The 25000-nt window shown below is 43.1% G+C and overlaps 1 protein-coding gene across 6 annotated transcripts in view; it reads right to left on the reverse strand.

Annotated features, from left to right (window-relative positions):
- EBF3 (early B-cell factor 3) overlaps positions 1–25000 on the reverse strand; it is a 219751-nt gene that overhangs the window by 75438 nt on the left and 119313 nt on the right. For 4 of the 6 annotated variants that reach the window (XM_015406548.1, XM_015406552.1, XM_015406550.1 and 1 more), the window contains exons 7-8: positions 4981–5062; positions 804–948 (exon numbers count right to left, since the gene is read on the reverse strand). In XM_015406548.1, the coding sequence (XP_015262034.1) occupies positions 804–948; positions 4981–5062 (227 nt within the window). The remainder of the gene's footprint in view (positions 1–803; positions 949–4980; positions 5063–25000) is intronic. The other 2 variants (XM_015406551.1, XM_015406549.1) reach the window with 1 other exon arrangement.

Here is a 25000-nt window from a genome sequence, read left to right on the forward strand (position 1 = left end):
GAGTAGTTCCCACATCAAAGTTCTCTTTTAATAGGTACTCTTCATTTATATTTCAGTATAAAGAAAATACATTTTCAAACAGTGTTGAATTGAGAAGGATGTGCCTGTTAATAAACACACAGAACTGTAGAACTTCTGTGGTTCTTTTTCATATGTAGCTCTTGGGGATTCAAGCCTTAGGTAAACAAACCTAAGTAGGAGAGTGTCTTTATCTGTATATAGATGCAAACCTGCAGAGTATGGTGATCTGTGATGTACCTGATATTTCTAAATTTGGAGAATTTTAACTATTTTTCCCTTTATACACTACCTTCTTATAGAAGAACATTTCCCCCTCTTTCAAGACTTTTGTAACATCTTAGTCTGTCACAGTAGGGGCCAGCGTTAGGAAGTATATCTCAGTAAATGCTTCACAGGTTTGGTTATGTTACTTAGCATCCACTTAAACTTGCATACATAATTTGAGAATGTATTTCTGGATTGAGAATTGTGACAAGCCAAAATAAAATAAAATAAAACTGAAACAGCAAGGAAAAGCTGTAAGCAAACAATCAGAAAAGAATGAGACAGTGGGTTGTACGCCACAAACTGTTAAGCACTTAAGAAAGGAAATTTAAGTCAGAAGCAAATGCAGGATGGAGGGCCTTCTCTTTGATGTGCAGTCAGAAAGGTAATGTATTGTATTTTAATGGGATGAAAAAGGGGGAAGAAAACATGTAAAAAGTAAATGTAGTAGTGTACTAACATAAAATATGGTGCAAAAAAGCATTGCAAATAAAAAAGACATGTAAATGTGTGCCTACCATTTTCCAGATAAGAAGGGGCCGTACCTTCTGAGGGGTCAAGGCGGCGAGCCCGCCTTCCATGTTTGGAGTTGTTGTGTACAAACATGTTGTCTGAGACAGCCAAAACGTGGCCATCCACATTGACCGTTGTTGATACAACAACCTGGGAAAGGAGAAAAAAAGAAAAGAAACATTTCCTTTTTGAAGCATGTAGATTCAAAGAGTGTGGAGTACGAGCTGCTCCTGCAAAAAGCCTTCTTTTAAAAGACAAACTGAAACCATGTAGGTACATTTATTCATAGATGTCATTCATTTATTTTTTGGCTATCAGAGATTTTTCCGTTCACAACTTTTTCCTCCCTCCGCATCTGCTGCACTAATTAGAGTTTAATCTCCTATTATGCTAACAAATGAATTCAATTCAGAGAAAATATTCTTCTAGCCATTAGTTTCAGAAACACCCCTCTAGCCACTCATTTTAAAAGCTACTGTTTTGATTGATCTGTTGATATATTGATTAGATAGTTTATCCAATTAAAATTTGTACACTTGAGACTGTCTTCAAATGAAGAATTGTGAGAACTCCAAGTCATTGCGGGGGTGGTGGAGGAAATACCTTGCTTAATAAATAAGAAAACTACATGTAATCCTCTTCTTTCCATTCAGAAATGATCTCTTGGTCACTTTCACAACTACATTTAATGTCTAATAATGAACCTTTTTATATCTGAAAAGAGCAATAAACTGTGAAAGTGTTTTCAATCTATGAAAAGTATATGTTCTCAGGTTCATCTGAATGTTGAATGACTCTGGTATTTCACAGGAACGTCCTTCTTTATTTTTGTGTGAAAGCCAGACCATTTCATTGATGTTATGAGCCACCCCAAGCCCTGTGACCCAGGAGAGAGGAGGGGGTATAAGTCTAAAAATAATGTTATGCCAATAAAGGTTATTGGAAATTGGTATAAGTATAAAAATATATATTTTTTAGAAATCTTGTGTCCATGCTTAGAGTCTGGCCAAAGAATACATGACATAAACAGACAATTTGGCTTCCCTCTTCTTCTCATTTTAAAGAGTAAAACAAATGTATACAAAAATGTATATTGTTACCGTTAAAAACATCTACTCTCCAAAAACAGCAGAACTCATCCTGAATATGCTGCTACAAAACCCCCAATGAATAGGAAAGAAAAAGACTTTGCCTATTTTATCTCAGTCTAAAGTACTTTTATAGACTATGGCCCCTGCCACACGGCAGGGAAAACACAGGGGAAAGTGCGGCTTTTAAAAGCCGCACCAAAGTTGAGACGCCGCGGCGGGGATCCCATGGATCCCCTGGGCCGTGGCGTGGCACTCCCTGGCACGATCAGATGCCGGGGAGGAGGAGTCGGATGGGAGGGGGAGGCTGCCGAACTGCGCATGCGCCGGCCTATCCCACGGCCCGGCTTGAGGCGCTCTACTCGAAAGAACCACCTAGGTAGGTGGTTCTTTTTTAGTGCGGGTTTTTGGCGGTAGGGACGGATCGGGGACGGGCAGGCAACGATTCCCAGATGTTGCCATGGGATCGCGCCCGTTCGCTCCGCCCTCGTTCCGTCCCACTCCCGGCCCAAAACGCCTCGTATGAACAGGGCCTATGTTTGTTTTTGTAAGAACACCCATACATACACATGGCAAGATCCAGCAGCCAGATTTATAAAATTATTTGTAATGGATCAGACAGAAGCTCCAACTTTATTTTAACTGTTCTTGCGCTGTCCCTCTTGATTGGGTTTCAATTTTTTCCTTCTCCCAAATGGAACAATAGTTCTAACATTTCATTTTTACTTTAAAAGTAGAGACAAATAGTGCTTCAACATATTATTAAAATGGTGATGCTTTTAATATCTGAGAAAAATGAAAATATTGAGAAAAAAGCAACTCCTACAATACATGAAGCTGCAAGATCCTTCCCCCTTTTTGAGAACAGGATGTCCAAGGCACCAGATGTAAATTATTTTCTATTTTCTGTGTTTTAGATCACCTTTGATCCTGTTTTTTTCCACATGTTGTAATTAGCAATCAGCTATTACAGCACCTTCTCCTGTATATTCAGCCTCCTCTGAGGCAGCCATCTGTGTCCCCCTTGAGAAAAGCCTGAGGGTGTTTCTCTAGAAGTCTGTGACTTTGCAGCCCACACTGTTTTCTCTGAAGAGTCAGACTGTATTTCTTCTCCAGGATATCCATTTTAGGAGATTTGTAAAGCTGGACTTTACCTCCAGCATTCCTTATTCTTTTCTCCATAGCCACATTACTAGATTAGGTGATTTTCACCTGAATCAGTTTTACAGGGGACTGAGACCTCCATTTTTAAACATATACAATATATTTAGGTTCAGGCTATCAGAAAAATTACCCATAGGCAATAGGCCTTTTCAGATGTTAAAAGCCGGCAGAATTGATATGCATGGGCGGAGGGCATGTTATGCACCATGTGTCACATCCTACTTATTTGCATTCATTGGAATGTGTATGTGCATTAAGGTATATCCCTGAAAACATCTGTATATCCCTGAAAACACAGTTTCCTGTCATGGGAGAGAGCTGAACATGCAGACCCCCATGCGTTATTTCTCAATAAATGTGCATTTGTTGGAGGTGAACCTTGCTGCTATGATCATACTCTTCCCCACACTCTGCTCATTTCTCCTCTCTTGGATCATCTGAAAAGTAATTATGTAAAGCATGTGATGTGTGATTCTAAGCAAATATGGTGGATTCCCCCCCACCCCCCACTGCTAAGCCATTTTTTAAAAGGGACAGGTAAACTTATATTTAAAATATGCAACACTGTTCTTTTGTTCATCACTTATATATAGGTCAGTAGTCACAAAGAGAAAATACTGTAGTTCAGCAAAAGTACATATGTTCTCTCTCCTTTGTTTTATTGGCTCATTCCTGCAATGCACCTAAGAAAAGTGCTGAGATAGTAAAACAAGTTTAACATATTGTTCAAGGCCTGACATACAGTTAAATCTACTTAAACCTTCAGAGAAGGAGGCAGATTAGCTAAGCAAACTCATGGAAGTCTTTCTAGTGACTCCTGGCTCCATTGCCGACCACAAGATCATTCATGACTGATGCTTCATTTAGTCGCTGGTGAGACAAGGGGGACATTTCCACTCATTCCGGGTTTGACCTTATGCTCTGTTCAGATGGATCAATATTATCAATGCCACGTGAAACTGAGATACATGAAAAATGGACACTTGGTGGAATTGTTCTGAAGGGATTTTTCCCCCTTAGATACACAAGTATTTACTATAGGTTGGCTGTCTTCTCTGGATTGGGATAGCTATGTGGAGAGATCTATGTTACATGCTCTGATGAAACACTTAACCCAAACTTTTTTTTATTTTCAGGACCAATTCATTACCTAATTGCTAATTTAAAATGTTATATTTTCCTGTAATAATTCCCAATCAGTTGAAACTATGATTATCCGCAAACGTAGAAATTGTTCTTTTGAAGCTCTAGGTCATCACAGCATATTTTTAAAACTATAACGTGAAGTTTAACAAATAACTTTGGTTTTTAAAATTGAATTTTAAAATTTATTGCACATTTTACATTAAGAAAACCATAAAGAACATTCCAAACTGCAAGAAAATCTATTCTTTTCCTATCACCAACACTAAAGTTTCTGTAGAGCACAACTTCTTATTGACACAGGGACAATTTTGAAGAAAACAACATTACCAGTAGGAGTTTTCATGTTCTCATGTGGTCTTCTGTGCAGCTACACATGTGGAAATTACATCTGTGCAGGCCAGAGTTTTTAACATTTCAGATTTCTCAATAGGGAAGCAGGTGCTACTCTTTCCTTTGGATACAAAATTTGGAATCTATGCACATGTTCAGGGGAGGCATTCCTTCTGGGGCATTCTTTCTCAGACAGTCTGCCTTTCTCAGAAAAAGAACTGAAATATATGAGTGGGAAGGAGAGATACAGGAGCACCTGCTTTCTTACTGAGAGTTTTGGAAGGTTTGGAGCCCTGACCTCTGTAAGCTGTGAATAACTGGTAATATAACTAAATTTGGAAAGTATTTATTTGGAAAGAAACTAAATTCTGCTTAAATTAAGTGCATAACTGATTTCTCTGCAAATCCTTACAAGTCTTGTGCATGTAGTCTTTACACTTTTTGAAATCTGTACCTGGAATCTTCGCATATCTCGTGGGTTGCCTGCATTCTTCAAACAGTTTTGATTGCACTTGAGGAAAAACTTTAGAAAAAATCTATGAAAATACAAAATTAAAATTTGTTAGGGAAGTAAAAATACAGAATAGATTTAAGTATTTAACATATTCTGTATGAACAATTACACATGATGGGTTTCTAAGAACAGACTATTTTCTTACTGTAAAAAAGAGATCACTTCTATAAACTGAAGACAGTACCCATAGCAACATACCCTTGAACTTTTTTCATTTACTAATCTTGATGATAGTTTGTATCATATGATGCAATGCAGTTCAGAAAAATATTACCTACTACAAAGAGTAGATAATGCCATCAAATGAAGAATCAGCAGATTTTTAAAAAATATGTTTTGTGCCTGAGAGCAAATAAGCATTATAATGGACCTACACAATATAATTCCCCTACATATTGTGATTAAATACTCCCCCCCCAACTCCATATACAAAAAGGGCAGGGGGGGTGCAAGGGTGGGAGAATGATTTCAGCAAGGATGAGACTGGGTCTACTTATATGGGGATGCCTATTTTAAAGTATAAAGCTAGAGAAACAGAGCTATGTAGTCACTGAAATGGCTAAACCCTAAGAAGAAGGCAGCCCACATAGCTGGTCCACTGCCTTCATTTGTTTCAGCTTCCAGTATGTTTCAATAAAATGAATACTGTATAGCAAAAGGTGGACAGAACCTCTTTGAAAACCAATATATGTTTCAGCTTCTCAATGCTTAGAACCTCAGAAGATCACAAATTATGTCACAAAAGCTGCAGTCACACACACTAAATAATCCACTTTCAGTCCACTTTCAGTGTACTTTCCAACCAGATTTTACTGTGTGAACTGGCAAGATCCAGTTGGAAAGTGCATTGAAAGTGGATTATTTAGTGTGTGTGACTGCAGCCAAACTGTGGCATTTAAGCATAACTGCATAGGTTGCTAAATTTAATTTTCTCAAATGAACACTGACTAATATCTTTCATTTTAGGGTTCTTCAGGTTATCTAATTTTTCTAAGGGCAAATTTATGAACAATGTATTTTGTGTGTGTGTGTGTGTGTGTGCACAGACACCTGGAAGTCATGGTTGACTTCTGGCGACCCCTAGTAGGGTTCGGACATTTCAGAGAGGTGGCTTACTATAGCCTGCCTCTGTGTCCTAGCCCTGGTACTCCTTGGAGGTCTCCCTTCCATGTAGTTGCCAGGGTCGGCCCTGCTTAGGTTTCAAGATCTGAGAAGATTGAGGCTCGTGCGCTATCGGCAAAGCCGATTGAGCACACGGGCATTTTGCTGCCAGGAGCAAATGGACAGACAGCTGCGCTGAGACACAGCGTGTCTCGGCGCCAAGGGGGCAGGGCCAGCCTTTATAGGCTCGGCCCCGTTCCCCTCCTTGTCAGTTGCGCCTCATGCTCGAATGTGGTTGACATCCGGACACATTGGGGGGATCGGCGTGAAGAGGCCTTTGCTGGCCTGGAACGCGATCTCAGAGGTGACATTGGCGTGAGTGAAGGGGGCGGCGGCCCGAGCAGAGCGTCAGCAGCTCGGGAGCGACTGTCTGAAGCGGCGTTCGGCCTGGGATCTGGGCAGCGGTCGAGGGCTTTGGCAGTAGCGTTTGTTCCAGCAGCGGAGAGCTCCTGTGGCCCTTGGACACGGTTCCAGGGCCGCATAGATAAGCATTGGGCTGGTGCCCATCCCCCCCCAGCTCGGGCCCTTCCCCTTCACAATAGCCCAATAGGGCTGCATTGGCAGGGTTACTTGGGTTGCAGGGCCGCATAGGTAGGCGTAGGGCTGGTGCCCACACCCCCTCAACTTGGGCCCTACCCCTTTTTATTTGCAGGGTTACTCTGGCCTGTGTGGAAAAGGCCCGGTGTAGTGGTTTAGTGGGGAGTGGGCTGTAGTGAATAGTAGCTCCATATGGAGGCCAGATTTGAATTGGGGGTTCATTCTGCTAACTTAGATAGGCCCTATTGTTCCCCCTTGTGGCTGTTGCTGGGCAGTTGGAGTTTTAAACAGGTGATTTTAGCAGGCTCTTGGATTTGCCCCCTGGTGGCTATTGCTGGGCGACTAGAGTAATATAAAGGCTGTGGAATTTTGTAGCCAGCCAGTGCTTACTTGGGTGCACTCTAGTGGCGAATCACCGTATAGCCCTCTTTCTGAAGCATAAGGTTTCTCGATACTTTAGCATAGGCATAGGTGACTTTGCCATTCATAGACAGCATGGAGTCTGGAAAAGGCAAGAGCTGGGCCAAGGGCAGACAACTGGCTCCTAAAAGGCCTAACCTTGAGCCGGCGAGGCCTGAATCATCTGATGAAGAGGACGATCCCATTAATGCTGCTATCCTGGCACGCCTAGATGCCTTGGAGAAGCAAAGGGGGAAGCACGCCCCGCCACCTACTGCAACTGAGGTCACTAAAAAAGCAAAATCCAAGGCTCCTTCTGCTTTTCAGGCGAAGATTCTGGTGTGTTTGGCCATGATGGAGGACAGCCAGAGGACATCAGGTGATCAGCAATGCAGCGGTCAGCAAGTGGACAAGGCTGATGATGGTGGAAGGCAGCTGGAGGTCTATAAGGTCTATAAGGATGGTAAGGAGGGTGAAGAGGCCAAGAAGTGGCCCTGGGGGTCAGGGGACCATGGTGGCGCTGGGCCTTTATCTTCTCAGTCGTCTAGCTGCAGAGGTCACTCAGGAGAATGCTGGTCACATTCATCACAGTGGTGGTGGGGCCCGCAACATGGCTGCACGTGCTGTGCTGGGCAGCAGTACGAGCACGTGCCAGCTAAATCCTTGCCTAGTGGCGAGCTGGAGCTTCCATTAGGTGACCATCTGTCTACAGCGACACGTGACAAGATACTTAAAGGGGATTTTGTCGATGTCTTCACCCTCCTTTTTAGGGAACTTGATAAGAAAGATAAGGAGGATTTAGATGAGCGCGAAAAAGAGCGCTTGAAGAAGCGGAGGGCCAACAGGATGTGGGCCAACTGGTATCCGGGGTTCCTTATTTATACAGCGGTCATCGTACACCAGCAGCCTTGGAGGGCCTCCCCCATGCTGAAGTATATGGACATTATTTATAAGGCGTATACTCGCTTTATGGGAATGGCATGGCTGGAGTATGATGAAGGCTTCAGAATGTGGGCCACCATGAATCTGACCTGGAGGTGGGATCGGATTCATTCCCACCTGTGGCTTGAAGCTATGGCGGCAGCACGGCCTGCAGCTGGGGACCATTCAGACAGCAGACATGTGGTGCATAGGCTGCAGTGTCCAAGTTTGGCCTGAGGTCCCAGCGGGCAGGCACCCCAAAGGCGCCCACTTTGTTGGGAGTTTACTTCACAGGGCACATGCAGTAGGAAGGTGTGTTCCTTTCGGCATGAGTGCCCGCTGTGTGTGGGCCCCCATCCACTCTCTAGTTGCCCCAGGCTAAGATCTAAGTCGGGCAGCAGGGGTGGGAAGCGTAATTTCGGTGGCGGAGGTCAACAAGGGGCTGGGGACAAAGGGTCCTAGTCCCATTAAGATTCATATGTTGGCCTGCCTGTTACGGGTGGGTAAGTATTTGTTAGAAGGGTTTACGTTTGGTTTTAGAATACCCTACCAGGGGGACAGGAGGCCATTCTGGGCTCCTAACCTAAAATCCGTTAGGGGAATGGAAGAGGTAGTGAAGTGAGGCAAAAAAATTCCAAGGAATACACGGAGGGCAGGGTGTTGGGCCCCTTTGTGGCTTCACCGTGTGCCAATTTGAGGGTGTCACCTTTAGGGGTGGTCCCCAAAAAAGCCCCAGGTGAGTTTAGGCTCATCCACCACCTGTCCTACCCTCGGGGAGGATCAGTCAGTGATGTGATACCTGATGAGCTTTGTTCAATCAGGTACATATCATTCGACCAGGCTATGCAAGTTGTGCGCAGCTGTGGGGTGGATGCAGACCTTGCCAAATGTGATATAAAATCCGCATTCCGTCTTCTCCCTGTTCACCCTGGGGACTTTGAATTGTTAGGTTTCACGTTTGAGAACAGGTTTTACAGGGATCAGGCTCTTCCTATGGGGTGCTCCATTTCATGTGCAGTTTTTGAGAAGTTTAGTACGTTTTTAAAGTGGGCCCTGCGTTTTAGGACGGGGCTGACCAGTACCACGCACTACTTAGATGATTTCCTGTTTGTGGAAGGCATGGATACTGGGCACTGTCAGTTCTTGTTGGACTCCTTTACATCTTTGGCCAGGGAGCTTGGAGTCCCGTTGGCCCATGAAAAGACGGAGGGGCCCACCAAGGTACTGACGTACTTAGGGATTGAATTGGATACCAGAAGTCAGTTGTCCTGCTTGCCCTGAGATAAGATCCAGGATTTGAAAAAGTTAATTGGACAAGCTACTAAGCTCAGAAAAATAACTTTGCTGGAGCTCCAGAGGCTTGCGGGTCATCTGAACTTTGCTTGCAAAGTGGTTGCTCCCGGCAGGCCATTTGTGCGTCGCCTTTGTGATGCCATGGTGGGCTTGTCCCTGCCTCACCATAGGACCAGGATCACAAAGGGAATTAGGTAGGACCTCTTAGTCTGGCAAGATTTCTTGGAATCCTTCAATGGGGTTTCTTTCTGGCGGGAGGATCTCTTAGTTGAGGCGGAGCTTCAGGTAGCTTCCGATGCTGTAGGCTCTTCTGGGTTTGGAGTTTATTTTAGAGGCCATTGGTGTGCTGAGGACTGGCCATGGGAGTGGTTCCGGGCAGGTTGGGTCAAAGACCTAACCTTTCTGGAATTCTTCCCGATTATGGTAGCAGTGGGGCTGTGGACAGCAGATTTTGCTGGTGTGACAATCTTGGCACGGTCCAAGTTATTAATTCAATGACCTCTAGGTCAGCTCAGGTCATGACATTGGTTAGGGCCTTCACTTTAATCTGCCTCAAAAACATTTTTTTAAAGCACGGCATGTACCAGGGGCTAATAACAGGGTCGCTGACGCTCTCTCCCGAAAACAGATCGAGAGGTTCCGTCGGCTGGCCCCGGAAGCAGATCAGTCCCCGGTAAGGATGCCCATGAGTTTTGGGGGGATTGGAGGGCTGAGTCTGACAGGGAAATTGGACTAACTTTAGCTCCATCAACTAGGAAATCCTACAGGAGGGCCAGTCGTGACTTCACTGACTTTAGGCAGTCAGTGGGCCTACCTCAGGTTTGGCACATTCCAGTGCCTCAATTAATTCAATTTTTTGTGTATTCTAAAAAGAGAGGTTTGGCTGTAAGGACCATCAAGGGTCAGCTGTCTTCCTTGGCATATGCCAGTAAAGCATCAGGTTTTGCTGATTATATGGGAGATTTCAGAGTTAGGAAGACACTGGACGGTTGGTTCCGAGAGAGCGGTCCTGCAGTGGACACCAGGGAACCATTGTCCCCAGCAATTCTTAAAGGCCTTTGGGCCCTATGGCCAAACATCTGCGCTGACATGTATGAGACCGCTCTTTTTCATGCGGTTTCGTTATTAGCCTTTTTTGGGGCACTGCGCATTAGTGAATTAGTGGGTGCATCACGTCAGGATACTTCTGTGAGGACCTTTGCTTTAAGTGACATTACCATGTCGGTAGACAAGGTTAGAGTGTTGATTCAGCATTCCAAGACCGACCAGTGGGGGAAAGGAGCTTGGTCAGTGCTCTGATCAGGAGCTATGCCCGGTATGGGCACTGCGGCATTACCTTGCATGGAAGGGGACAGAGGTTGGCATTTTATTTCGTCATAGAGATGGTTCCCCTCTTACCAAGTTTCAGTTCGGGTCGCTAACCCAGAAGGCACCGAAGGAGCTGGGTTTGGGGGCCTTTCGTTTTGGAACCCACTCCTTCAGGATTGGGGCAGCATCCACCACAGCAGACATGGGGTATTCTCCCACTGATATTCGGCCGATCGGCCGTTGGTGTTCCCGCGCGTATAAGAGTTATGCTCGAAAGAACAAGTTTTGAGTTTGGATGTTGACAAAACTCTCATTACAGGTGTTGTCAGCAGGCTGGCGAGGCACGACGTTCTGGTTTGTGGCCACCGTATGATCTTCTGGGCTGCCCATCGCACCAGGAGGACCCCTGTGGGATCACAGCCTGGCCTCAGTGAGGGGGCAGAGTGGTTAGGGAGGAGAGGCTTGAGATGGCCCAGACTCCTCCTTTTGTTGTTTGGGGAACGGCAGGGGCTGCCCCCACAGGTCTTGGTTATCCACCTTGGGGGTAACAACCTGGGCCTGCTGAAGGGCATAGCATTGGCAATTCAGGCCAAGGCTGACCTTGCCACCATTAAAGCTAGGTGGCTAGGTACGCAGATTGTGTGGTCAGCAATCTTGCCGCGTTGTGTCTGATGTGGCCCTGGGGACCCCCGGGGTTTGGACAGGGCCTGGAAGAAGGTGAGCAGACATATGGAGAAGGCAATGGAGGTGGGTTTGGGTCGGTTTCTCCCTCAGCCAGGTATTCGGGTCAAGCTTGACCTATACAGGGATGATGGCATACATTTGTCAAACAAGGGCAACGACATATTCCTGGAGGAATTACAGCGAGGGATTAGGGCAGCCTTGGGCTATTAGGTGGCCGCGGTGGCCAAAGCAGAGGCTTGGCCTTGCCTGTGGCAGAGTAGGGTGGGAAAGAACGCAGAACCGGTAATCACTTTCAGCAAGTTCCGGTTAGGAACCAGGGGGTCATCAGGAACGGCCCCAGGGCTGTAGGGCTTAGGGCTGGGAATGGTGACCACCTCAGGGAGCCTCTTGGGTAAGCTCCTCCCTGAGGCTGTAGGGCTTCAGGGGTAGTTGCTCCTGGGAGGTGACCTGTGCGCTGGGCTGCCGGTCGCGGGCCAGAGACTTGGCCCTAGACTGGGGCTAGTGACTTGCCCATACATCTAGGCAAGGAGGTTGGCTGGAGTGACACTTGCCTGGCCTGTTCTGCTCCCACTTAGTTCCCTTGCTGTTGATTTATTATGCAAAATAAATTGTTAATAAAGTGGCCCTCGTTTGAATTCCAAACAGTTGTCTGTCTCATTATTTCCGGCTCAGGGGGCAATGAGCTTGCCTGGGCTATCCAGGTCAGATCAGCAATGAATCCAATTTTGATTCAAGATCATGTTCATAGGTTTGTTTCTGGGGATGTCCGTGATTTCGTACTTAAAACCTTATGACATCTTCACACTCATGTGAATATTTCTAAAGAGATCTCATAGGTGCTGTATGTCATTGGAGTTAGCCTCCTACTATAATTGCATGCAATCATGCTGGCAGCTAGGTAAGCACAACTTCCAGTATCCTGCCCTTGAAACTATGGGGTCATAGATGTGAGGAGCCTTCACTGTAAGGGGTTACAGGCTGCAATACAGAAACTGAAAGCTGCCCACTCTTTTCTGTAAGGAACCCTGTGTTCCATGCCCCCACTTTATGGATTACTCACAGCGATAGGACAAGTAACATCCACATAGAAAGGTATCACTATCTACAGAAGAAAGCAAAGGACCTTTGGCAACTGTTGCCTGGACACATATTGCACCAACAAGCTTCCATTATTGGGCAGCAATAAAGGAGAGAATGAGGAGAAAGGGATGAATTAATAATGCCCATACCTTCATGGAGTGTCAATAATGACCAAGTAAACAATTGGTTCATATTAGTAATGACTACAGGCTTCAAAGTCTCTGTTCCCTCTGTCAATATTCAACTATAATAACCTGAATAACACTACCCATTCCTTCACCATGGAACAAGGTTCAAGTATAGTGCTCCTGTGCATCTACCACATAGGCAGGCACCAATGTGGCCTAATTTTTTTCTTCAGTCTTTTTCTCCTGATCAATCCTATCCCTTGTCCGTGAATATCAGGAATTCTTTAAAATCCCGTTTGGGTACAGAGTTGGTACAAAGGGGGGATAAAAAGAATCTGAGTATCTGCCTTCAATTTTTCATTTTCAAAATAAAGTATGCAAGAAATATGAGCTGAACATTTGGACATTATTATGTGAGGTCAATAAGAAGATCCCTGCTGGATCAGACTAGTCTAGTCCAGCATCCTGTCTCACACAGTGGCCAAGCAATTACTCTGAAGGTACAACAACAGGGCTTAGAGGATGAGGCCTTCTCCTGATGTGAACCCCGATACTGGTTTACTGCCTCTGAATGTGGAGGTTCCCTTTAGCTACCATGGTTACTAGCCCCTGATAGACTTTTCAATGAATCTGACCAATCCCCTTTTAAAGCTATGCCTGCAGCCATCACTACATCCTCCAGCAGCAAATTACACATTTTAATCACTCCCTGCCTTGGCGGGGAGGGCGGGGTATAAATTAAAATTTAAAAAATAAAAATATTATGTTAAAAAGTATTTCCTTTTGTCCATTCTGACTCTACTGACCATCAACTTTATTGGATGCCCCTGAGTTCTAGTATTTTGGAGAGGGAAGAAAAAGTTCTCTCTGTCCACTTTCTCTGCTTTTGTGAACAGAAAAAAAATTATGCTGAGTTCTTTAAAAGAAACCAGGCATGTTTTTAAAATCTATCTTGTATCCAATTACTATTTTTATTTTGTGGCTCAGGTGGGATTCTAAATATATTTAAATAATATATCTTCAGCTCAACCAGGATAAGCTTGAATACAAAACAGAAGCATACTACACAGAAAATGTGTATCTCTACTTTCTGGTATCTGATAAAGGAAACTTCCCATATCTGACAAAGGAAACTATGACTCTAGATCCCAAAAAACTTGTTGGTCTCTAAGGTGCTACTGGACTAGAAACTAGCTCTTCCACTTCATGGTATAATTCTACAACATGATACTGTATTTGTAATCTGAAAAACACCCTAAGGTGATTTAAATGTTTTTCCAAGCAGTTACGAACTAAGAAGAAAGATTTTAAATCCACAGAGTTGCGAAGAATCTCAATGTTACTATGTGCAGCCTGAAGCATGAATCCTAGCAAAAGCTATCTTTGTGAAAGAGCTACTATACACCATTTCCACTGAATGTAGAAATAGCAGCTCAGTTCTTTGCTTCATCCCATTATTTGTATAACATGTGCTTAAATACTTTCCAGGTAGTCATTTTACACACACAATTTTGTCTATCCAGTAATTTTAGACAATAAGAACCAAAACATTGAGAATCCTTAGTCTTGTAGGATCAGAGAGTAATTTGCACCTAGTGTGCAGATGCCACTGTGTAGATTCCATTTCAAGGATCTGACAGAGTAGACTCCTTTGCTGTTTGGAAGCCAAATGTTTATTGCTACTAAAACTGAGGACAGGAGAACAATAAAAGCAGCTTCAGGTCATTATTGCTGAGAAAAGAAGAGTATGTATAAATATATAAATGTTTGCTTTAAAATGACAGTAGGGCAAAACCTCACCCGCAATCAAGAAGAAGCCCATCAAACATATTCATTCTTACAGCACCTGGGAGTCCAGTGTGTGGAATCCATGCATGCAAGAGGGAATGATGGATGCAAACAGAAAAATGGCCATTCCATAACTGGGGCTAATGTTTTTAGAGCGGTATCAAAGCATAAATCACAACCTATATTCCCATACCCAAAGCCTTCAATTCCAGGCTTTTAGTTTCTCTCTCCTTGCAGATTCAGATTTCAAAATATCTCCTCCTTTGAGTTTGTCCCCCCCCCCATGACACTGTGTTTAATTTCAATAGCATAAGTTCTTGCCTGCCCACTATTTCTTAGATTTGCCAGGAGCAGCACTAGCCAATCACCTTTTGCCTCCCTGAATCATTGTTGTGGAGGGGGAAAGGGCACAGAAAAATATCATTTTATGGAACATGAATTAACTCTCTAACAACATTATTTCTAAAATTACACATACTTCCTTTGGAGTATACACTACCCCAGGCCAAACTGCAATTATTTAAAAAAACAAAAACTATGCTTTGAACTGAAGATATTAGATTTTAAAGTAAAATATCTAAGAACATTTAAAATATAAAAAATTTATAATTCCTAACATTTTTGTACCTATCTTCTACCCTATGAACATACCTCTGATGTGAGATATATATTTATCAGGAAGGGTCATTACTTTGTCATGAAGGACTATATCTTTCCAGAGTACCCCGTAGACTTTCCTGAACAAGTGTTTTGGGAGGGAAGGTTGCAGAGCACTTTTCCTACCCCAATACATGGGCTAATATGAAAAATATTTTATTTATTTATTTATATCCCACCCTCCCCACCTGGGCAGGCTCAGGGCAGCTTACAGGTTATATAAATATATATATTAAAACAGCAGATTAAGTTAAAATATAGTATTTAAACCACAACATATACTACCCAAATAGCAAAATGCATAGATTTCTGGGATTGTTTTTCTACCTTGTATTCTTCTTTGTTTATAGAAAGAAAATTGTAAATGGTAACTGTTAAGTATGCAACTCAACAACGAAGTAAGTAATAAGTGATTCAGCTTTATTAAAGAACGAGAACTTCCAAAATCACACAACATCTGATGACACACCACACAACAACAGTGGAGCGCAGCTCCTTCTAAACTCTCCCGGGCTGGGGTAGCCACGCCCTCTTATAGTTAACATCCAATCACATTGTAAAGATAACATCCAACCATTTGTCTTCCCTCCAGCACAGACTCTTACATTTCATTGGTTACATAACACGCTTCAGCCAATGGTGTTGTTTCAGCTTAGAATCTGGCTGAGGTCTCAAGCTTAACATAGGTTTAGATGGAGTGAATACACAACAGTAACTGGTTCTACTTTGGAGACATTATTTATTATACAGGTGATATGCACTAGTGAAAATGTCCTAAGGTCACAGAGCTACTTTTCTCTGCATTCTGTTATTTCTGTGAAATACAATAGGAGTAGATAATTCACCCCAAGTGTAATTTGGTTGCCAGTAAGATCTGGTAGGTAGGTAGGTAGGTAGGTAGGTAGGTAGGTAGGTAGGATTTTATTATGTGAGGCCAAAGGCCATAACTGCCAGAAGATCTGGAGAAAAGTGTCCTGTCCCTTTAACAAAGGCTTCAGGTGTAGAAATAGGAAGCTGGTGATTTACTTCTATGGAATGGAGGCAAATAATATCACCCAGTAGATAACATCCCATCAACCCTCTATTAAAGGGACAGGGTAGTTTTTTCCTCCAGGCAGTTGGTATTCCTAATTAAAGATCTGGTGGTATAGAAAAGCAGAATAGCTGGACCTCTGAAATCATTTTGTGTCTAATTAACTGAGTGGAAGGGAGATTTGTAGAGTTTGATACTAATGCTGATTTTTTTAAAAAAAAAAAAAAGAATAACAGCATTTATATATCCAGTTTAAGTGTTCAAAACACCTTGATAATCCTTACAATACAAGGAAGATCCTAGAATCACAACAGATTTCCCAGTTACAGAGATCAATTTCCCCTTAGGGTTGCCAAGTTCAGGATGGGAGATTTCTGAAGGTTTGGGGGTGGAGCCTTGGGAGGGCAAGGTTTGGGGAGGGAAGAGACCTCAGCAGGGTAATAATGCCATTGAGTCCATCCTCCAAAGCAGCCATTTTCTCCAGGGGAGAGTAGTTGTAATTCCAGTTACTCTCCAGCCCCCACCTAAGGGTTGGCAACTCTAGTTTCTCTGGAGGAAATGGCTGCTTTGGAGGGAGGACTCTGGCATTAGACCCCTTTGAGGTCTCTACCCTCCTCAAACCAGACCCTTCCCAGACTCCAAATCTCCCTCAAATATTTAAGCATTTAAGAATTAGCAATCCCATATCCTTCCACCCAACAGCCAACCTACCTTTATCTGCCCCTCTGTCTTAAGCTTCCTGCCCCCCATCCCAGCCACCTCTGCCTATTTATTTATTTATTTATTTTTGATTTATATCCCGCCCTGCCTGCACAAGCAGGCTCAAGATGGCGTACAACAAGTGAAACTACAATAAACCAGTGCATAACAGCAATACAATAAAATTCTACATAAAACAATATACAAGTAAAATGCAGATCAGTATAGATGGTGGTTGCTGTACAGTAATCCAGTGTAACCAGGCCAGCATCCATAGGTGTTCTTAGTGCTTATTCATCAATGGCGGCTCCTAATTGAAAGCCTGGTGGAAGAGCTCTGTTTTACAGGCCCTGCGGAACTGATGTCTTCCAGGAGCTCATTCCGCCAGTGTGGAGCTGCCACTGAGAAGGCCCTAGCTCTGGTGACGGCCAGTCTGACATCTTTCGGGCCAGGGAGAGTCAGGCGATTTTGCAGCCCTGACCTCAGTGCTTTCTGGGGGATGTATGGGGAAAGGCGGTCCCTTAGGTCGGCAGGTCCCCAACCATATAGGGCTTTAAAGGTCAAAACCAGCACCTTGAAGCGAATCCGGTATGCTACTGGCAGCCAGCGAAAAACTTTCAGCACAGGCCGGATGTGCTCTTGCATAGAGGGACCCATCAGCAGTCTGGCTGCTGCATTTTGCACTAGCTGCAGCTTCCGAATTTGGGACAAGGGAAAACTGTGGCCCAGTGGTGTGGTGCCAGCTACTGGGCCAGGTGCACTTGCATGGTAGGGAACCCTCAAAGACTTGTAAGGTGGCACCTCACTTTCTCCTCTGTTGTGTATGTAATATAATGTATGAAGGTATTGAGCTTGAGTGACCAAGGTATCGTGAAACGACCTATCAGAACAAAGGTAGTTCTGGAGGGAAGCAAAGTGATTGGTCTTTATGTACGGTATTTGATTGGACCTTATCTGATGTGTGGGCGTGGCTTGCCAAGCCCAGACAGTTTAAAAAGGAGCCTGTTGCTCCATAGTTTGTCTTGTTCTGGTTCTTCTGACTTCGTGTTCAAATAAAGCTGTTATCACTGTTCACCTGCTGCCTCGAGTCTCATATCTAACATCCTCCATCCCCATCCCCATCCCCATACTATTTCATCTTTCCTACCCCATGGCAACTACCATATCCTCTCCCCTTCCCTTGCCTCCCTCTTTCCTTCTCAGCCATTCACCAATCTTCCTTTTATCTGCCTCTCATCTTCAGCTATATTATTTATTTCATTAAAACCCATCTTTCTCCGCAGCAGGGACCAAAGCAGCTTACATTATTCTCCTCTCCTCCCTTTTATTCACAAAACAACCCGATGAGGTAAGTTAGGCTACAAGTATGTGACTGGCTCGAAATCACCCAGTGAGCTTCCACAGCAAGATGGGGATTTAAACCTGGGTCTCCCAGACTTTACTTTGAAGCTCTAACGGCTATAAGCACATCACTTTCATAGGGTGGCTGCCTGGCCTAACTGAGTCATGCAAATTGGGTGGTATCAAGTTACTCAGATGTTGCTTTCAGGCCTAGGGTTGCCAGCCTCCAGGTGGGAACTAGCGATCTCCCAGAATTGCAACTGAATTCCAGATGACAGAGATCTGACCCCCTGGAGAAAATTACTGCTTTAGAGGGTGGACTCTCTGACATTATATTCAGCTGAGATCCCTTCCCTCCCCAACCCTGTCTTCCTCAGACTCCACCACAAAGTCTCCAGGATTTTCCCAACCTGAAGCTGGCAACCCTAGCCAGGCCTGGCCAAATGAGTCTTCCCTCAAAGGCCAAAATAGGTCCAGAAAGGACCCTGACCTCTCCCCCTGCCTTTTTACTCATAAAAACCCAGCTTGGAATACTGTGGTTGCCTAGTAAAAGCCACTGAGGCAATCCACTGTAACACTACAGGTGCTCCTTTAATTAGTTGTTGTAGATTTTCTGGGCTGTATGACTGTGGTCTTGGCATTGTAGTACCTGACATTTCGCCAGCAGCTGTGACTTGCATCCTCAGAGGTGTAACACAGGAAAATGCTTAACTATAACATCTGAACTGTCAAGCTTTGTCAGTTCTAGCCCCGTGCTGGTGTGAGCAACTAAGCCTTGTCCTAGCTCATCGTCTACCCAGCGATTCGAAAGCTTCGGCAAGTAGATAAATTGGGGACCACCCGTAAGGGGGTGGGCACACCACTCCCTTCGGGAAGGTGTTAGCTGCCGAGTGTGATTTCTGTGGTGCGGCAAGATCAAAAGCTGAAAGATCTGTTTCGGCATCCCTGCAGTGGAGCAAGTCAGCCAGGCGGTGGCAGTGTGGCAGCACGACATCAAGAAGCCCTGACGTCATCAGCCAGCCGACAAGAATACATGCCATCGGAACACGACTGATCCAGCCCGCAGATGAAGCCCTGGCTAGCTGCAATGTGTGTGTAATTAAAAATGCTGTATGTTGTCTTCCCTATCTCCCACGAATATTGTTAGTCCAATTGTCAAAGAGTAACTGTAAATTGCTCTGAGCCCACAGGTGTGTGGGAAAAGCGATCAATAAATCGAATGTATTATTGTTGTTGTTGTTGTTGTTGTTGTACTCCATCTTTCTGTGCTACGCCTCTGAGGATGCCAGTCACAGCCGCTGGTGAAATGACAGGTAGTACAATGTCAAGACCACGGCCATACAGCCCGGAAAATCTACAACAACTAATAAACTCTGGCCATGAAAGCCTTTGGCTCTTTAATTGTTTTCAGATTTTTTGACACCCCCCCCCCCCAAAAAAAAATTATTTCACATTTTCCTGCAAACCTGGGACCATCTTCAGGTTTGTAGAAATATCTGTCTTGCCCATTCACAGCTTCAGTCACCAGATTTAAGTATCCTAAAATTTGAATATTAGAATATAAGATTCTTTGTAGCCTTGAATCCTTAGAAGCTTAGTGATCAACGTATCCAGTGCTCTCCCTCCATATAGCTTTCATTAGAAGGCTGAAAGGAGACAACCCTGACAAATCACTATTGAGCTGCTGGGGTCTGCCTCCCAATGGATTATATTTCAAAGAGCAATAAGGCAGATGTGGTCTTGCAAGAGGCAGCTGTTGCCTTGCATGTAGGTAGATGGAATTCCTGAAGGCCACTTCTGCTGACTGGCTCTCAGAACCTGCCTCCTTTTCTAGTGGTCGTTGCTTGCCTCTGGAGTCTTCTCCCTTTTTCTTAGACCTCTGCATGTTTTTGCCCACATTCTGTCCTGAACAGAAGGGAGCCTGCCTATACTAGGACTGGCAATCAAACCTGTCTGTCTATTTTGTGAGTAATCCATTATTTAAGAGGTAATTGTATGAACTGGTTTGGATTTTAACATGGGACTTGAGAATGGAATAGATACTGCATCTGCAATTGTTGCAAGAGGAAGATGGACTCTTTTCTTTTGTATTACTTCCCTATCTGTTCAGTCTGGTCCCCCCCCCCCCCCCCCCCCCCCTCCCAGAATCTGGAGACCGGTGGTAAAAAAAACGATATCATATTTCTATGATTGAATCATGGTATTCAAACAGGTTTCAGTGCTAAGTCCTGGTTCAATCTGATCCATTTCTTTGGTTAGTAAAAAGCACTGATTCAGGGAATTCCTGCAAGGATGTTTTCTTTTCTTTTGTAGGAGTCTACAAATATGGCTTTGTTATCATGCTCAATTTGTGGGTTGAGGCTTTATCTAGAAAATGTGGACATTTCTGTTCAGTGTGAATAATGATGTAGTTCTTTATAATGCTTAAAGTACTTCAGATGCATTATCTCAGGTAATGCAACAACCCTATAAAGTAGACCAGTAAGTTACTCCTGCATTGTAGATGGGGCTTAAGGACAATAGACTGGCTAAAACCACCCCTTATTCTTAGAAGTATGTTACACCAGTTCTAAGCAATAGTAAATGCTATCTAACCCAACCCTCTGCCCTAATCTAAGGCAAAGCCTTTTGCACTTAGAAATAACTAGCACCCTACAGATCAACTATTTTAAGTCTGTATGCATTGTGGATTATGATTTATTTATTTACTATTTGTATTTATAGCCCGCCCATCCTGCGAGCAAGCTCAGGGCGGGTAACATCATAAAACAATAAAATTAAAAATGTAAACAATTTAAATAATAAACATTAAAATACAATCACAATTTTGATAAGTCAGCTGTTTGTGGGAGGTTCCTTGGCATATTATTTGGGTTGGTAGGTGGGTGACAACCACTTTAGGGAGGCTATACAGGGATGTCCGCTCCCTCAGCCAAAAGCCTGGCGGAACAGCTCCATCTTACAGGCCCTGAGGAATTGAAGAAGATTCCGCAGGGCCCTAATCTCAACTGGGAGCATGTTCCACCAGGCAGGGGCCAGGGCAGAGAAAGCCCTGACACTGGTTGAGGCAAGACGGACATCCTTCGGGCCAGGGACAACCAGGAGATGTTGGTCCATAGAGAGTAACACTCTTCGGGCCATATATGGGAAGAGGCAGTCCCTCAGATATGTGGATCCCAGGCTGTGTAAGGCTTTAAAGGTTATTACTAACACCTTGAAGCGAATCTGGAAGTCAACTGGCAACCAATGCAGTTGTGTTGTGTGCTGGGGACAGAATGGTGGAGTCTGGCCATATGTCAACAGAAATAAAGCTATGGGGGTAATACAACATTTAAGAATTTGTTGCTTAGAAGCTCATAGGTTCAATCAGTGCTGGAAATAAAGACTGAGGAAGTGATTGCTTATTCATTATGCTACTTTTCTGCCCTGATATCTCTCCCTACTACTATTTCTATAACAGTAAAGGAGGAGCAGTTCCTCGTATTGACCAGTACTATGCCAAGTGCATGTGGACGTGTGTGATTCTGCTTCCCAGTGGGCTCAATTTACTACGAGTCATTGATAATAGAATGAACACATGATACACAGGAGATATGCAATGGCAGACTGCCCCATAGTACTTTGCTACTTGTCCTATGACAGATTACAAGACTGGGTTCAAGGATATGTAAAAACAAAATAGAGTGCTGGTGCTTAGCCACATACCTAATGGAAAGGGCAGAGATAGATACTCCTGAAGCAGTACACCATGCATGAGTTCCTGGGGGAGAATTACGAAGAGGCTACTACTGCTGGCAGAAATCAAGGGAAAGGAGAGGGATTGTGATCAATGATGAATGACTGTTAAGGATTTGTCAAAATTCAGTATCAGCGTTGTTCTCCATTTCAGGCACAGAGGATGCATACCGTCCACCTGTCCAAAAATGTTATAGAGTTCCACTCATCTACACTGAACTTAACCCTTTGATACCTAAACCATATGTGAATCACAGCCCCAACTGTTTGATCCCAAGTCTGCTCCAGCTAAAGTGAGAAAGCAGGGGGTCTGTCTGCAGGAAGGTTGGGAATTTTTACAGAAAAGAGGGCACACAAGTGGTGGATAACCCTGTACCACATGTCAGTTTCCTGGATGTCCTATGAAATCAAAAGCAATTTTTGATATAAACATCCTTTGGAGGGCTAAAGGGAAATAAGTGGCAGAGAAAATAAGGGTTTCACCTATATGCCTGTTTTGCTCTAAAAGCTGGAGTTACCATTCCAGGCTTTATATAGGATTGGGGTGGATCCAGGCTTAAGGAAACGAAGGGAAAAAAGTTGCAGGAAATAGAACTTTTGTAGGCTTACTACAGAAATGGTGAGACCTTCCTAGCCATTGATTATGGCTGTATCACAACTATGTCATTGAAGCACTCAAAAATTAGCATGTAAAGTAAGGAAATACTGCATATATCTCAGTTTCCTCAACAAATAGTTTATTTTGTTGTGTTTAACTTGGAAAAAACCTGAGTATTTGCATGGCTTCAAAAAAATATATTTTTTTTGGAAATTTCACATCTCTAGTCATGGCTGAAGCTATGATGTGTGATGTGGCCAAAGAGGAGAGGGAAAATATTATAGACTGGGACAGCAGAAGACTGGGACACTGGTCTGGCTGTTAGCTTCCCAGCTATTAGTTGAACTGCTGTAATATCACAGAATGTTCAGAAAGAAAAATATCACATTGGTCCAGGGAACAAAAGGGGCTATGTACTGTTGTTTGAATGGGGTATTCAGAACTAAGGAAGGCTCAGGTTCACTGGCATTTACATCCTTTACTGGTGGTTGACAGATATTGAGGGGGGAAACTGGACAAAAAATGGAGAGAGTTCCATGGGTATGCTCTTGATGAGAACTGGTGCACACAGGTAAGGCCAGGATGCAACATAAACCAATTAGAAAAGAAGCCTTTCTGCTAATCTTGCATTTACATTTATTTTATAAAAATTGCTTTCATTTTGGAAAGTCAGCATTCCTTACTTTTCCTTTGAACTTACTTTCTACTGCTAAAGTAATGACAGATATCTTCTTAATTAAACTGTATTATCTACAACAAGTATTCATTATTTTGAAATCAAAATTACATCTTCTATTAACTCAACTCACCTATACATTTAGCTCACAATGCCTCTTAACGCCCATCTGCCATCAGTGTACACTGAGTCACTTGATATTCCACCCACCAATTTTTCCTAACAACCACTGTGCAATTAAATTCAACACGTTCTGTTGCGAGGTAAATTAGGCACACCTGCGGCCAGACTTCATTTGAACTGCATCAGAAAAGGACCTAACAAGGTGAGAGCATACCACAAAGTTATAGTCCTGTCAAGCAATTAGGTTTTCACTTCTGGGACATCCACACAGTGCAATTATGCTACACATTACAACCTGGCTAATCTTCTGAACAAATGTCATGTCGCAGAGAAGCTAGTAAAAGCAGTTCATCTGCAAATGTGCCTGAGCTTAAGCCTTATACATGTAACAATCTACAGGGGACTTATTGCTATCTGAATGATTCCTCTCACTGTTCCCTCCTTACCTTTTTCACTTGGTTACTTGCTTTAAAAAAAAACTTTTTAAAGCGTGAAATTAATAATTGTTAAAAGTGTATTAAGTGTTGTTTTTTTAAAGCTCTGTACGCCATAAGTGTAAAAGCAAGCATTTAATGCTGCAAAACTCTATTATTGGCTTTGGATGAGTTTCATTAAAACCAATTTGTTTTTAAAAGTTTATGCCAAGATGCTAAACACATCTGGGAACAAATCCCCATAAAATCAATGGGACTTGGAAGAAAATACATTTAGGATTGAATCCAAAGCATATTATGGAAAGCTGTAGTGTACTGAAGGGCCATTGCACACACACTTATCAACCTACAGAACAACGATGTGTCATGGTATACCAGGACTGTACGTATATCCCAAGATGTATACACAGTAAAATGGAATGGAGAAAGTACATGCACCCTATCTGAACAGTGTCCTGCCCCCCTCCCCCCAAAAAATGGGTGCGATTCCATCTCTTTGCACTTAACAGCAAACATGATTTTTAAAGGAGTAAATATATATAGCAAGTGTAAATATGCTACAGTACCAAGTAAACATCTTTATAATGAACTAACTCAATTCACTTTCTACGGTTTGTTAAAGACTGGGTGATACCAGTTTAATTCTTTATGAGTGAATATTGCTTCATTTTAATTGATCCAAGAAATATGAACCTTGCCACAGATATTATTTTAAAAATAGCAACTATCATCCAACAGGTTTTTCTAATGGAATACAAAACATAAAGGTTGAAGAAATTGAAACCACACAGTAGTGTTATATTGTTGTTACTGAAGAAACAGTAAGAAAAAAAGAAAAGAATAAAAATCTTTGAAGCCAAATGGTGTGCATGTATGTTTATATATGTTCATAAATTATGTGTGCATAAATTACATACATGCATATACATACACATGCTTCCCTATATTTGACTTTTCCTAAGAAATATCTGATAACCACTTCACATAACTTTTGTACAGGAGTCAAATAAAGGGCTTAATACTCTTCTTATGAATGAAAAAGATCTTTCTTATGTCAGAAAATCTTTTGGCTTTAGCGCCAATAAACTCTTTATTACTGCTAAACATGGATTTGCTGCTTGATCGCAAAGAGGCGATAAAAATTCTAACCTGTCATTAGTGCATTATGCTTAATTGTGTACAGTATGTTTCCAGTTGCATCTGTTGGCCCATTATCAAAATGACCATTATGTACACTAATTCCCTGACCCTGTCTTTATTTCCCTAAAGAGTCATAATCTTTCACAGTAGGTATCAGAGTAAATCAAGCTTGAAATATGGGCTTTATTTACTTGTTTCACCCAGGCAGATTGGAAGACTGTAGCT

This window comes from Gekko japonicus, unplaced genomic scaffold, assembly GCF_001447785.1.
Source record: "Gekko japonicus isolate JY-2015 unplaced genomic scaffold, Gekko_japonicus_V1.1 scaffold23, whole genome shotgun sequence".
NCBI lineage: Eukaryota > Metazoa > Chordata > Lepidosauria > Squamata > Gekkonidae > Gekko > Gekko japonicus.